At 42.2% G+C, this 14,961-nt stretch overlaps 1 protein-coding gene across 2 annotated transcripts in view; it reads left to right on the forward strand.

Annotated features, from left to right (window-relative positions):
• CDAN1 (codanin 1) overlaps nucleotides 1-14,961 on the forward strand; it is a 33,740-nt gene that overhangs the window by 9,050 nt on the left and 9,729 nt on the right. For both annotated transcript variants that reach the window (XM_064462437.1, XM_064462436.1), the window contains 14 exons: nucleotides 384-462; nucleotides 854-974; nucleotides 2,020-2,129; nucleotides 2,820-2,909; nucleotides 3,953-4,028; nucleotides 6,319-6,530; nucleotides 7,315-7,429; nucleotides 8,245-8,388; nucleotides 9,039-9,205; nucleotides 9,824-9,905; nucleotides 10,595-10,684; nucleotides 11,886-11,940; nucleotides 12,924-13,057; nucleotides 13,869-13,972. In XM_064462437.1, coding sequence (XP_064318507.1) covers nucleotides 384-462; nucleotides 854-974; nucleotides 2,020-2,129; nucleotides 2,820-2,909; nucleotides 3,953-4,028; nucleotides 6,319-6,530; nucleotides 7,315-7,429; nucleotides 8,245-8,388; nucleotides 9,039-9,205; nucleotides 9,824-9,905; nucleotides 10,595-10,684; nucleotides 11,886-11,940; nucleotides 12,924-13,057; nucleotides 13,869-13,972 — 1,579 coding nt within the window. The remainder of the gene's footprint in view (nucleotides 1-383; nucleotides 463-853; nucleotides 975-2,019; nucleotides 2,130-2,819; nucleotides 2,910-3,952; nucleotides 4,029-6,318; nucleotides 6,531-7,314; nucleotides 7,430-8,244; nucleotides 8,389-9,038; nucleotides 9,206-9,823; nucleotides 9,906-10,594; nucleotides 10,685-11,885; nucleotides 11,941-12,923; nucleotides 13,058-13,868; nucleotides 13,973-14,961) is intronic.

A 14,961-nucleotide genomic window follows, 5' to 3' on the forward strand; every position in this document is an offset into this window, starting at 1 on the left:
ACCTTTGTTTTGCCACTCATTGATTCTTATGGCCAAGATCAGGAATACAAAGACTCCAGCTATGGGTACAGCAGCTGATGACTCGTTGCAGTTGGTCTACTTTTTGTCCTGGATCTGCTTACTGTTGGCCAGAATGTTGAGAAGGAATCTTTTCTTTCCCATACAGCATTAAACAATACAGTTGCCTTTAGTATAGGAAGGATAGCGATGGAAGGGTTTATCTATTCAGGTGGCAGGGATTGGGAACTTCTGGAAACTGGGTACCTGTCTGGAAGACTATTTTGAATATGACAGTTCCTTCTTTGCTTGAGAGCTAATTATTGGTCTTCTAGTTTATAAATTGTGATAGGTGCTGTTGTCTCATGTTTCTTTTTTTCCCTTAGATGCGTCAGGGAGACAGCATTTCCGAAGTGTGCACAATTGCGTTTATTTTGCTGTTCAAGTCTTGGATTATCAGTATGAGTGAGTTGAATTTTTTTTTTCTTTGCTTGTGTCTGCCGATGTGTGTGACATGAAACAAGTGTGCTTGGATTTTAGAGCTTTACCACTTACAGGCATGGAGTTGTTAATTTTCCCTCAGAACATACAACTTGGCCTGGATTAGGTTGTCTGTGAATTTTCCTTGTGCTGATCTGTCTACTGAACGTCAGTGTGGTTATGCAGGAATGGGAAAGTCATGAGATGAGAGCAATAAAAAATGGGCCTACAGATGTCAGTAGGATTTGACGCTGGGTGCCTGGGGCTTAGAACTCTTTGCGTGGTAGCCTCATAAAATTGAGCATAAGCATTTCTTTAGGTCTGATCATGTGTTGTTTATGTTTGTCTGTGGGTTTTATGCATGTCGTTTTGGCAGAATTATTTCCCGTTTAGAAAAGGGGACACTGAAGCTCTTGGCTGAAAATGAACGGATTGCATCTTTTTCTCCCATCTTGCATGAGAGGCTCAGGCAGGCTTATGAAGGCAGCACAGCCAAGGTAAAAATCAGCAGACCTCAACTGACGTTGTTTCATACCTTTGTGCGGTTGCTCTTTTATTTCTGATGGCTTTGATGTTAAATCTCATTCCTTCTACTTTGAGTGTCTTGTCATGTTGTCTTTGGCAAGTGTCTAAAAGCTACTTTTTTTTCTTTCTTGTCTGCGGGTAAGTGAATTGCTAGGCCAGGGTAAGTGAATTGCTAGGTCCGAATTTTGTTAGCTGTGAATCACCACTGGCTAGCCTTACATTGTGCTCCAGGCCCTGACCTCAGCCAGCAACTTTGACATGGTCAGGTTTTGCTTCTGAGATTCTCATCTAATAAACATGGATCCCAGAAGAATGATCAGTTTGATGCAGGATAAGAAGGTAGTTTGCAAGTGGATTTGTTTCATAGCTACAGACTCCTTTTAGGCAAATGAAGCTTCAGAGGAGACAATGTGGCCTGTGAAAACTGGTTTCCTGATCTAATCATCTGAGTTAGAGAGCTAACGCTGGATGGTAGGAAGGCCTGCCTTAATATATTTTGTATCTTGTTTCATCCATCTTTTAAAAATGAATTTGTTCTTGGCAAAGAAAGTACAGTGTACATTCTTAGACTAGGGCATGTCAAAAGCTGTAAATAAAGGTCTCTTGTTACTTGAAGACATAGGCTTTTGCACAGGAGAAAGAATAATACAGGAATTGCTAGTCAATATCCTACATTTTCTGGAGCCCTATATTGAAGCTACACTCAGGCTGTTTGCAGACTGTTCTTTCCACACTGTACCAATACTGGTTGCAGTCTGTTGTGCAGAGATTTTTTAGAGAGGTGAGACGCTTCCACTCGTAACACTGGGTGATTATACCTCTGTAGTGTAATGTATGTTGTACAACTGTTAGTGTTTACTAGCAGTTAGTAGCTGGGAACTGGCTGCAGTCTGAACAACTCAACTAGTGATACTTGGTTTCCTCATCACATCTTTTCCCTGCTTTTTCTAGGTCTCAGATTGTTGGATAAATTAGAGACTTACATTAGTCTAATGGCTGCCTTTATATTTTTAACAGGTGTCTCTCCTGCTGCCATGCTCTGTACAATCTGTTTCTTTCCAGCCAGAAACTGACAATCGCTCTAACTTTCCCAGTGACAGAGCGTTTCACATATTTAAGAAACAAAGGTAAGTTTCTTCTACTGTTACTGTATAGTGCACAGGGTATAATCTTTCCATGATTGTGAACAAAAGATATTAAGAATGTCTCATGTATGCTACGTGCTGTAGAAAAATCTTGAGATTTTCATTCTAATTAAAAAAAAAAAAGTCTTTGTCCATATTGACTGCAGGAGCTAAATGCTTAATGTCTTTAGAGAAGAACAGCCTAATACTTCAGGAGTTATTGAGGCTTCTGGTAAATGCCAGTACAGTGTGTCACCCTACTGGATTGCTTCTGCATATAAATCTGGTATGCTTTTATTCTTCCTGCCACCTCCCTCCATGCTTGCAGCAACAGGGTGAGGGGAGAATGGCAAGTTGTCTTGGTCCTTTTTTCTCTCCTCATAGGTATTATTTCATGTGGCTTATTCTTTCCTGCCTCTCAGTCTTCAGTATGTCTGGTAATGGGTGTTTTGGTCATTCCGTCAGAGCTTGGGCATAACAAGCTTAAGAGCTTGCTGTCAAAGACATGGAAAATGGAAACTCGCTGAAGTGCCACTAACATTAATGAGTTTTGCAAAGGTATCTGAATGCTAGAGGCTTGAGTTATTTAATCTGAGTTAGATTGTTGCTGGGGAAACTTAGGAGCGATAGAGTTGTTGTTACATCAAATTTTGAAGAGTAGGAATTGATACCCATAAATATCTTGATTCACAGGGATATCTTTTATGAACTGCTGCGTGAATGGGAGGATAACCATGAAAAAACTGGCTGGGACTTTGAAAGAGTTCTGGGCAACAAGATCAGGTAGGAGTCTTATGCAACTTCAGCTAGCTCTTTAATGTAGCTGAATTGCTGGTGCGGCATGCTAGACTTGGCATTCGAAGTGCCACGTTCTTCCTAACAGTCTTCTGCACTAATCTGTGGGGAGCTGTGCTTCTTGGAAGATACTGTCCATGTAAACTTGCTTCTGTATTTAGAAGTACCAACTGTTATCTTAAAGAAACAAGCGATAAGTGGCAAGGGCCTGATTTGATCAGTCTTGGTATATCTCTTTCCCTGTTCATAATCACAAAGAGCCACTCTCACAACCTGTGTGTTGTGATTTGAACATTGTCATTATATATACTTGCGTGTGCATTTCATGTTTCCAATGTCTCACCCCTCTTAAGAGTGGAGAAGTGTGTTACATGTTCAGAAGCTTGTCTAATTATTTCAGGGGGTTCTAGTGTATTGGCTCTGAAAACAAGACAACCGTGGCCTTTCTGTGGAAAGCAAACTGTTTTATTCATTTATTGCTTTATCAGAATAGGCTATATGTAAAGGAACTATTATGGTTTTGAAAGTGGTTGCCTTGTGGGTTTCTGTGTCAGTCTTAACTACCAGCCTACTCAAATTACATGTATGAAGGTGACTTTTCACCACAGGAGTGAAACAAGGCTGAGACTTAAGCTGAGAAGTTTTCCTTTGGGCATCAGAAGTACTGCTATTGATGTATATCACTTACATATGTGTGAATGCTCAACTCGCTGCTCTGCACAGGGGAGAGTGGGAGCTGAATGAGTTAATTTTCTTCCTAAATAATGGCATTATTGCAGGAAAGGAAGAGAGTCTTTTTATCACTAGAGCTGTACTTGGTCTGCAGGTGCTTAGGGAGAAGTTTTGTTTCCATGGTCAGCAGATGGGGCTCAGTGCTTCGGAAACCTGGTTTTAAAGATGTTCCTTTTTGCAGTGACCTTTGGAGATCGCTTTCTTAAATGCAGTTATTTTATGCTTTGGTATAGTTTGAGGATAAAACACTTTTTTGTACCAGAGATCCAGTCAGTATTTTGTGGTGTTTTCCTTCACAGGGCCATGATGGCTCACCTATCTGCAACCTGCAACCACAGCCATTTTGCCAGGCTCTTTCAGAAACAGCTTATCCAGGTAAATGACTTGTTTTTTTTCATGAGGATATACATCAAAGCTGTTCTGATCCTTCCTTGGCCTGAGAAAACAAACTGTGTCTTGCAAGTTTCTTTGAGATTTTCCTATTGAAACTTTTTTTGGGAGAGCCAAGTCTCCAGGATGGGAATTTCCTTCCTTTTCTAGAACTACAAATTAGTGATAAATTACTGATGAATGCTGTAAATCGGGGATAAGGCACACTGAGCACATTGTGAGCTATAAGAATTCATTCTTCATGGTTATTTACTTTTTGACCTTCTAATTTAGAACAGTTATAATTTTTAGAAATATTAAGAATGTATTTTGACATGTATCAAATGTGGAGGTTCCTGGTTATGTTCATTAGCAACATGAGTGTACTACCTGCAGAGAGTCTCTGGTTCTGTGTAACACTGCAACAGCCTTTTTTTAATATAGCATTGCTGTGGTAATTTACAGGGTTGGTTTTGGGTTTTTTTGGCGAGTTTCAAGCGTCATTTGACTTCACTGTAACTGAAGGAATGAAGAAAGAAAAGATGCTTCTGATTGGAGTATAGATATTCACTGCGTTCTCTATAAATGGCTGGCTTATCAGTGCGTTTGTTTTGGATAGCAACACAGACGCAAGCCTCCTCCCTTGAGTATTAGCCCACACATGTTGCCAGGAAGTTGCAGGCTGTTAGAATGCTGAAAACTCCTCTGGTGTCCAGTCTGCATTTGCATCAATGTCCTGTCTAATGTGTGTGTTCAGGGAGATTGTGGGAAAGAGGTGAGATGGACTTTGCATCAACAGGATTTAATTAGTCCTAGGTACTGTATTTCTCCTTTATATCTGTGCCTTCTTAATGAAGACTGCAGGGTTTCACAAGGGTTACCAAAGATGATAACTAGGAGTCTTCAATGAAGCCAATGTCTCTGACCAGAAAGTGATTTGTGGAATCATGTGTGAAATTATGATACTCATGCAGAAAAGAACCTAGACTGAGGATTTGTGTTGAGGCCTGATAATTTTAAGGTTGGGAAGTGTCACAAGATGTCCTTTTGGGAGGAGAGGATGCTCAGTTTAGAATAAATGGACCTATAATTTTGTTCTCTTGATATACATAGATAAGTGTTGCTTTTTAGTATGATCTCACTCATTAAAACTATCCTGAATTTGATGTAGCTGTATGCAGTAACCTTTTCCCTTTACCCAGCATTGGTTAGGTTACATCTGGAGTACTGTGTGCAGCTTTGGGCTAAGATACAGACTTACTAGAGCGAGTCCGGTCTTGAGTAGTATCTGTGTGTTTGGAGGAGGGGGGCATTCATTTTTGGTCTGGGAATGAACAGTGCAATATCACAGTCTTTGGAGGTTGGGCTAAAGATCCTACTGAGTGGTTCATGAAGACCATGCAAGTGATGGGTGCTCTCTCTACACATCCAGATATAGTCTGCTAGATGTGCCTGAGTTAGATGTAGAAGATAGAAATTCCATCTCTCAAGATCTCTAGGCTATTTGGGGCCAAGGTGGATAGCATATTTTGGCATGAGGAAAAGAGATCTTCTGTACATAGGCCACCTGAAGACGCCATGCTTGGATTACTCCTAAAACAGTGTCTTGTGAGGAAGTGTCATGGTTTAGCCCTGGTCAGCAACTTAGCCCCACCACAGCTGCTCGCTTACTCACCCCAGCAGGATGGGGGAGACAATCAGAAAAGCAAAAGCAAGAAAACTCGTGGGTTGAGATAAGAACAGTTTAATATTTAAAATAGTGATAGCAATAATGGTGGTGGTGGTGCTGCTGCTGCTGATATAATGAAAAGGAGACTAACGAAAGAAAGAAATGAAACCTGGGGGTGGGGGGGAAAACAAGTGATGCAACCACTCACCACCCGCCGACTGATGTTGCCAGTCCCTGAGCCGCGATTGCTGCTTCCCCTGGCCAACTCCCCCAAATAATATACTGGGCATGATGTGATATGATATGGAATATCCCTGCGGCCTGTTCAGATCAGCTTTCTTGGCCATGCCCCCTCCCCTTCCAGCTTCTTGTGCAGCCGGCAGAGCATGGGAAGCTGGAAAAGTCCTTGGCTAGTATAAGCACTGCTCAGCAACAACTAAACCATCAGTGTGTCAACATTATTCTCATTCTAAATCTAAAACACAGCACTATACCAGCTACAGTGAAGAAGATTAACTATCCCAGCTAAAACCATGGCAGGAAGGGAGAATATGTGGAGTGAGAGATGAAGTGAAATGATGCCTTATTACCACTTTCCCACCTCACTACTCTTTCTGTCTCCTGAAGATGTGTAAAGGTCCTACTGGTGGTGGCGGCGCAAGCTGGGGAGACACCCCAGACCAGGATGTGCTTAATATGCTGGGTTCTGATAATCTGAGCCGTCTGAAGAGGCTGCAGGAAAGATTTGTCGTTCCTCAGAGCATCAGAGGACCTTGTCCACCCCCTTCATTCCCAGGGTGCCAGCAGTTCTTCAGGGACTTCATCCTCAGCGCAGGAAGGTTAGCTGCCCGTGGTTGTTGTTTCCTTGATGAAGTGTGTGGACGAGTGGGGAGGAGCACCAGCACGTTGCTCTTGTAGTGGGATGTTGCCCAGGGAGCGTGGGGCATGGCGTAACCTGGGCAGAGCATATCAGAAATGTTTTTAAGATACATAATACCGCATTTAGTGTTCTTGGCCAACATGCATGGTGATGTTAATAAGCAGATTGTGCCTGGAGCATAGAGTGTGTTTGTGTGTTGTGTGCTGCATTAGGCTAGACCATGTGGTAATAATCTTCTTTCTATAAAACCATTAATATCTTGTCACAGGCCGTCAGCATTTCCTAGTGCCAAGGCATGCAGTGCTGCATACCAAAGGCACTGGGCTGGGCAAGTGTTTCTTGTGTGGTAGTGTGTGAAGCTGAGTTAGAGGATGAAGCCAGGTTAATGGTCTTGTTTGAGTTTTTCATAATCCATACCATGGAGGAGTTGTGGTCTATGGGAGATTTGAATCTTAAGTTCAGTTACTTTACAGCTTCCTGCTTTGGCAGATCCATGTTGTTATCTGTATGCTGGGACTTGCTAAATAACATCTGTTTGAAAAAGTACAAAAATTTGAGTGGAAAAGAAGAGAGTCAGCCAGTGCTAGTCTTATCCCTTGCTTGCTTGTCTTCAGTCTGTTACATTGGGTGTCTGCTGATGCTTGATACAACTCATAAGACAAGCTTGAAATTTTGCAGTGTGTTAGTTGAGGTTTTACTGCTGTTTTCAGCCCAGTCTGACTCATCATCATCTTTTGCTGAAGTTACCAGTTCAATCAGCATTTGATGGACAGTCTGTGCCTGAAGATACTCGAACTGGATGGCCTTACTCTGGTGGAGCATGAGCACAGCGATGGGGAAGCAGATATGGGTGAACAGGTAAGCTTGCTTTTTGCAAACACATCTGGCAGGGATTGCAATTTCCCTGACCTGTTCCTGTACCCAGAGTATTACTGGCTTGGTTGTGATTTGCCTTGGAGCTTCCACTGCTGTATTTGCAGGACAAGAGCGTCTTCATTTGGTTTTGCTGTAACTTGCGACTTGGTTATGGATGTCTGAGCCCCATGCCATTTACTTGCATGCTTCAGGGTGCTTCATAGAACTGTGTCATACGAGGTGATACACAACAGTTTGAAAAGTGAGAGCCTCTTTTTAGGTTGTTTGTACCCTGTGTTAGATCAATGAAATAACTGAGTCCAGTTGTTGCACTCAGCTACAATAGCTCCTTGTAACTTTTCCCCATAGAAAGTTTTTAGTTAGAATGAATTTGTAGTCAATGCCTGTTCAGATGTTTATTCCCTCATCTATACCTATCAGAGGTGTCATAGTTTATAGTCTATTAGCAAAGTAGCAGCCAAAGTTTCATGAAAACTTGCAGAGCAGTAATGGTATAAAGGAGGCAATATGAGATTGGCTGTCTGGTCTTTCATTGACTCCGAAGTTGTTAATATGACGATGTGATTGAGCAGCTGCTCATTTTAGAAAGCTCTTGAATTAATTTCTTAAAGTGATAAGTGAAGCGGTAGAGGCAGAAGCAATTTAAAATGCTTGAAAAACATATTTTGGAAACTTACCTTTAAAAGCAGTGCTGAAGCTATGTGGTCCTTTTACGTGAAGGGAGTGGAACTTTAGTGTAGGTAGTTGCTTTGTCAATTTAGGATAGCATTGCCCCAGCTTGCTTTTCTTCATTTCAGGATGAAAAGAAGCGTTTCGCTGTGGTCCTGTTAAGCCTACGACTCCTTGCCAAGTTCCTGGGGTTTCTTGTTTTCTTGCCATATCGCACCGTGGAGCAACCAACTAGAGACTTACAAGATTCTGCAGTAGCATTAAGAAACCAAGTAAGAAGCCAAATTCTTCTAAGAAATCTAATGTGGCCTTTTGTTTGATAGGCAGGTTTTCTAATCTAAAGAGGGAATTATGAATAGTTATGCCCTTTTCAAGTGAGCCGATGGTTCCTGGGATGATGATATACTGTTCTGTGCCCCTACTGCATATTCTGTGTTCGGGAATAAGGAAAGAAGAGTTTGTATAAGCTAGAAAAGAGAGAGCAATTTACCGATGGTGAGGTACTCAGTCTTCTGTTAGTTCTGCTAATCTGGGGCTGTCATACCAGAACTCTGACCTAGCTAAGACAACTTGTATTTGTAGTGTAAAATCCAGCTACCAGGAAGGTTTTTGATAGTTTCACACCCATCTCCTAGCAGTGTGTCATACTGAATGCCAGGAGGCAGGGTTAGACCTTGACTCTACATGTACATAGTCAGCCTTATAGCCTTGCTTTTGAAAGTCCCAGAGGGACCTCTGCTTGCCATCATAGTGTGGTTTTTGCCTCCTCTCATGTGCAAAGGAATGTTTTCATTAGCCAGAAAGTTACCCTCTACTTGTACAGAAAATGGAATCCTAGAAAGAAAGGTCATGATAGAAAGTTTTCCTTTAAGTATCAAAAGGTAACTTCAAGCTGCTGCTTTAACTTCTGTTGTCCATTAAGACCCTGCCTGTACTGGATGTATTGAAGCTTCTGAGACAATCTATTCGGGATCAACGTTCTATCCTCACTATTCCTTGGGTTGTGGAGTACCTTTCCCATGTGGACCATATTGCTCCTTTCCTTGATTACTACAGGAAGGTATTTTGTCTCTTGCTGCGGGTATACAGGTAAGAGCCTGGGAAAGGGTATTGTCAAAAACTTGTCCCTGAAGGTTTGCTTGCTTAGATGAGGTGCCTGATGTTTGAGAATGCATGCTTGCCCTAGTTTGAAATTCTTATAAAAGTTAAAAGTACTTTTTTTCCCTGTGCAAATCATGAGCTCTTCTTGTTTTACATAAGGCTGCAAAGGGAACACATCCTTAATATTTGATTTAAATATGTTGTTTTTCATTAAGTAAATAAAATTATTTAAATCCCCACTCAGTCATTCTACATCTGCAGCTGTGATTTCTAAGCACTAATTTTGAAGATTAAACCTACAAGGTCTTCTATGCCTAAATAATACTCCAGTTTTGTTTCTTATATACATGAGGAAAATTTGAAGCACATTCTGGAGAATTACTTAACATAGCCTTTTACAGTGTAAACTTAAACCAGCATGTTACTGAGATGCATATATACAAAAAAGTAGAGCTTGCTTTCCACTCTTTAGGCAGACAAGTAGGGCATGTGCATGTGATGACAAATAGTATAATTAGAAAGTGAGTGGTTTGGGATTTTTTTTTCCTTAATGAAAGTTGAGCCACTAAAATCTAACACTCTCTTGCTGCTTTTGCTGCATGGCAGGTTAATGGTCCTTTCTGAAGATAAGGAGATGAGTTTCCTGAACAAGCTGCTGATCCTTGCAGTTCTGGGTTGGCTTTTTCAGGTAGGGTCTGCTGTGTGCACCCAGCTCTTTCCTGAAGAAAAAGCCGCACACAACTCAACAGAGGATAGTATTGAAATGAATTAAAACACTGCAAAACAGTAGTTTGTTTATTTTGTTAGGTTTTTTTACACTAGTGTGGAGTCCAAAGAATCCTCTGTATTCTGATGGAGAATTATTTTCCTTTAGTGGGATTGTGTGAAGCAACATTTTTGTTCTTTTTTCTCCCAATGGGAATTCTGCTTGCCACTGAAACACATTCCGTACTTAAATATCAGCATCCTTATAAGCAAATTGACAGCTGATTCCTGTTAGAACTGGAAGCTTTTGTCACAGAGATGGAGTGCTAGCTGGCAGCTTTGAATTACTGGGGAATTTTTTGTCTCATAAAGGGATGGTGTGTGATGAACTTCCAAACTCCTTTTGTGCCTTCAGTTGGAAGCAAGGTAACTGGTTAGCAGGAACCTGTTGAAAAAGAGAAAGATGCTGTATGGGGAGGGTAAGGAAGGTGGCTTATGTCATTGTGATCAAACTAAATCTTTAATTTTATGGAAATGTTCTCCTTAGGGCAGAGAGGATCCTTAGCACTAGTTTTTTTGTGGATGGGAGGTTGGTGAGATACTGTCCTCTTCATCAGAAATGGTGTAAGTTACTGTCTGCTGTTTGGGTTGTAACTAGGGTTTCTGTTTCAGGTTCCGTCGGTCCCTGAAGAGTTGTTTTTTACCACTGATGTCAGGCAGGAGGGATTGATGATGGATACTGTGACATCTGCTCAGGCTTTGGTGAGTTAGTACAGTAGCATGTCCTCTGAATATGTGGATGAAGGTGGACCTACCCTGGCCTCAGGATTATAAGATTTTATCAGGAACTTGGCTTCAGTGCAGCTGCATTGAGCATATGGAGGCCAATGGATGCGATGCCCTGGTTTGTCCAAGTGCCTCAACTGCATTGCATCCTGGATTGTAAACTGTGCCTGTACAGCTCTGGGGCTTTTGTCAGGCAGGAGCCATCTCACCTGCTGCAATGGCTTACAGAGTAGGTGCAAAGTTATGCTGGAGGATTGGATGCTGCTTTCCTACTTACTGATGATTGCAGTACAAGGTGAGCTGACAGAACTGTAGCTCTTCCCAGAAATAAGTAATAGTGATGGTGAATTCAAGAGAAATAGTAAGATGGACTATGAGAGTAAGGTTGCTGTCTTGTAGTCACCTGTTTTCCAGTTGCATGATAAAGGGTAATTGAACTGAAAATAGTATGAGCAAGCAGAAAAGGAGGTGACTTTATAGTGTGTGTGATGTTTCAGGTAACTCCCAGACACGCAAGAGAATACATAGCATTCCTTGAAAAAAAGAGCAGTAGTTTGCTAAGATATATGTGTATCTTGTTCTGATTAGAAAGTTCTGTTATGGACTCTCTTCAGTGGCAAAGACAAGATGCAGAGATCAACTGATTTTTTTTTTTTTTTTAAGTGCCATACACTCTGCCTGCATGGGTGGGATCTGAAGTTGCTTTTCCACCCATAACTCTGGTTGTGCTGTGTAATATTGGGGTGACACTACTCCAGAGTGTGGTGTTCCATTCAGCCTGAGTGAAGACACCTGTGGAGGTGTAGTGCACAGCAGATGTGCCTCGTTTATTCTCCTCCATGGATAGGTTTCTCTTCTATGAGTGGCAGCTGTGGCAACAGTCCTGGTTCCCTTCTGTAACCATCAGCTTTCAGTTGGGCTTTAACAGTGATCAGAAGCAAAGGTTGAGCTACACTAACTAAATGTAGAGTAGCTCGTTGTGTGTTACAAGGCTGGACTGAACACTTGGATTACAAAGTTCATAATTTTACTGTGGATTTGGAATCCAGTTATTTTTGTTTTCATGGAAAGTCAGTTCTGAAACCTGCCTGTGACCACACGTATGGGATTTCTGACTTGCTGAAGACTGTTTCTTTCCTGCTGCGTCCTTTCAGCGTTACCTTCCTTTTCTCGCCAGGACTCTGTACCCTTGGTGGATCAGCAGTTACTTTATACCTGCTGTCCCTACCTTGGTGAGTATTTTATTTATATTTGCTATACAAATAAAATATACTAGTGTATATTTATTTTTATTTGTCCTTTGGTACTGTGAATCCTTGGATCACCTTTCTTGCCCCTCTTCACAACCTCAAGGTTGACTCATACGTAACTGAGACCTGGTATAAAGCTGTATTGCAGAAGCTCAAGCAGCTGTGACTATTATCTGGTGAAGCCTGGGGGAGGGAGGCTATGCAGTCAGGATAGTTGATCTACAGAGTGTCTGGGGAACTCATCCTTCACAAACTGGAAGGAAGCATTATAAGGAGTAAGTGTACAACTTTTCCATCCTAGGTATAGGGAGTGTTTACTGTGAGGAATGCCCTGATCCTTGAGCATATTTCTGCTGCCAGGCAGAGGGGAAGAATCGTTTTGTGTCCTGGTGCTTTATCAGGTTGTTGTTTGAGATGTCTTTTTCCTGGGATCTGACTGCCACTGGTGAAATCCCGCTCTGTAGACAATAGGGTCCCAGATGGTGGGATGGTGCTCTGCTTCTTCGGACTTAGCTGCTAGGAAAACTCTATCTTAAACTTGCATCATGAAAGCTTCTAGGGGTTTAACATGTCTTCAAGCTTCTCCCATGGTATTTTCTCCCAACTCTTTGGAATTTTGTGTAACTGTGCTTGCCTTGGCCTTGTAGACTTTACAGTTCCTGCTTGCCATGCTAAAAAGGGGTGCATAGAAATGACTGCTCTCTGATCTTTCTGAACAAGTCCTATGTGCTAGGGACCTTTCTGGAAGCCTCCTCTTTTATCTTTGGAGCACTGCCAGCCTTGCTATGCTCTGCCAGTTAAATGGGTGGGATGCCCCTCTGCTTTTCTGAAACCTCAGCTTTCACAGTAGCTGAGGGAGTCTGCCCTGGAAACAGGATGGACAATGTGAAAGTCTCTCCCTTGAGTTTTGATTTGTTCCCTTGCTTATGGGAATGATGACTGCTTTTACACGATTTTCTGTACAGGTGAGCTGCGGAAACTACTTGCGTCTTTTGTGGCTGGTAGTGGAGCAAAAAATGGTGGTTTGATAAGGAAAATCACTCCAACAGCTGCAGAGTCCTTGGCACCCAAGGCTTCTGTCACACAGCGGAAACTACAGGTAATGAAATCAGGGAGTCACAAGTGGAAGCAGGGCAGGAGAAATTGCTTGTGTGAGAGCTAGGTACACAGTGGTATCCTAATTCCAGGGAAAGAAAAGAATGGGCCTAGGCATCAGGGAACATTGTGTTTAACAGCTGGGCATCCTTACTCCTCATAATTCTGTTATAGTCATGTGGCTGGGATACCATGTGGGTTTTGAAATCCAGATAACTTCAGTAAACATTCTTGGAATTGGAACAACTAGCCTGTTTCTCTGTCTGCCTCTTCTTTAACATAAAATGTTGGTATTTTTCTTACACTCTGTTTTGGTTAGATTGTAGCTATGCTTTTCACTGAAAAAATGAACTGTGTAGGAGCCTACAGGATTACCAGCCTGTAATTAAAAGAAAGGATCCTTTCTTTCCAAAAACAAACTCTATGTGGTGACTCACTACTAGTAGGTGCTGTCAGAACTCTCCCATTCTTCTCTTTCATGGGCATTTGCTTTTGTAGTTTCATAAGCTCTGATAATGCTTAGGGCCATGGTTTAATGGTGGACTTGGCAGTGTTAGGCTTACGGTTGGACTTGATGATCTTAAAGGTCTTTTCCAGCCTAAACGATTCTATGATTCTGTAATGAGCTTTGGGCTAAATGGTTAGAAGGACATAGGGAGCAAATACCTTACAGGGGTGCTGAATCCTACAGTAGCAGAAATTGTGATGTAGGCAAATTGTGTGCCTTTTAGCACAATTATGGATGGTCTGTCCGTTACTGTGCTGAGGAGAGGAGAATCTGGGTGGAGTGCTCTAATCACTTTTCTCTTGAACAGGTAGAGTTGGAACAGGCCTTCTTCCACAACCAGCCTCCCTCGCTACGGAGAACGGTTGAATTTGTGGCAGAGAGGGTGGGATCCAACTGTGTTAAACACATCAAGTAAGTACTGGTCATCTATTCTGTGACTTCAGAATTAACTACTAATGAGGCAAAGAGATGATCCTTTAAAACTGTGTAGATGGGGGAAAGAAAGCTTCCCTCAGAGTATGCTGCGTAGTAGAACACCAAGGCTCTCTAAGGCTATGACAGTGGGGTCCAGCAAGATCTGGTTGCCCACATATAGGGGAATTTGTGAAAGGATGTGAAGAGGAGGGTTATATGACTGTGGGACACTTGGAACACGAACACAGTGCAGCATTTTGGGACTTTATGTCCCTTTCAGAACGTTTTTGCTAATGATGGGAAAATCTCATGTCAGAAGGGACTTCTGGAGGTCATCTGATCCAAACTCCTGCTCAAAGCAGGGCCAGCTTTCAAGTTAGGTCAGGTTGCTTGGTGCCTTTAACAGCTCAGCTGGAGAAGTCTCTAAGGATGAGGATTCATCAGCCTCTTAGTACCATGTTCCAATGCTTAATTTTTCCCAGGCTTTATGAAAAACGCTTCCTTATATCCGATCAGAATTTCCCTTGTTCCAGCTTGTGTGTGTTGCCTGTCAACCTTTAGCTGCATCCTTGCTGGAAGACACTTGTTCTGTCTTCTCTATAAACCTTCCTTTTACCTTCTCTTCTCCAGGTGAAGTGAAACTGGCCCCCCCAGTCTCCTTGTAGGTCATGTACTCCAGCATCCCAGCTATCTTAGTGATTTATTTATTTTCTTTTGCTCCTGCAGTCATCCAAATTGTCAATGGCTTTCTTGTACTGGGGTCCCAAGGCTGGACACAGTACTCCAGATGCAGCCTTACAGTAGTGAGGGAAGTAGTAACTTATTTAGTTTGTCTGCTGGGAACCCCAGATCCTTTTCCTGCAGAGCTGCTCCCTAGCCAGTAGACACCAGCCTGTACAGGTGCCCAGTCGCCACCCCGTTGTTTGTTCATTTTCCACCTTGTAAAAGTCCTTCTGAATGGCAGCCCTGCCCTCCAGCATGTCGCT

The sequence above is a fragment of the Phalacrocorax carbo genome, chromosome 10 (genome assembly GCF_963921805.1).
Source record: "Phalacrocorax carbo chromosome 10, bPhaCar2.1, whole genome shotgun sequence".
Classification (NCBI taxonomy): domain Eukaryota; kingdom Metazoa; phylum Chordata; class Aves; order Suliformes; family Phalacrocoracidae; genus Phalacrocorax; species Phalacrocorax carbo.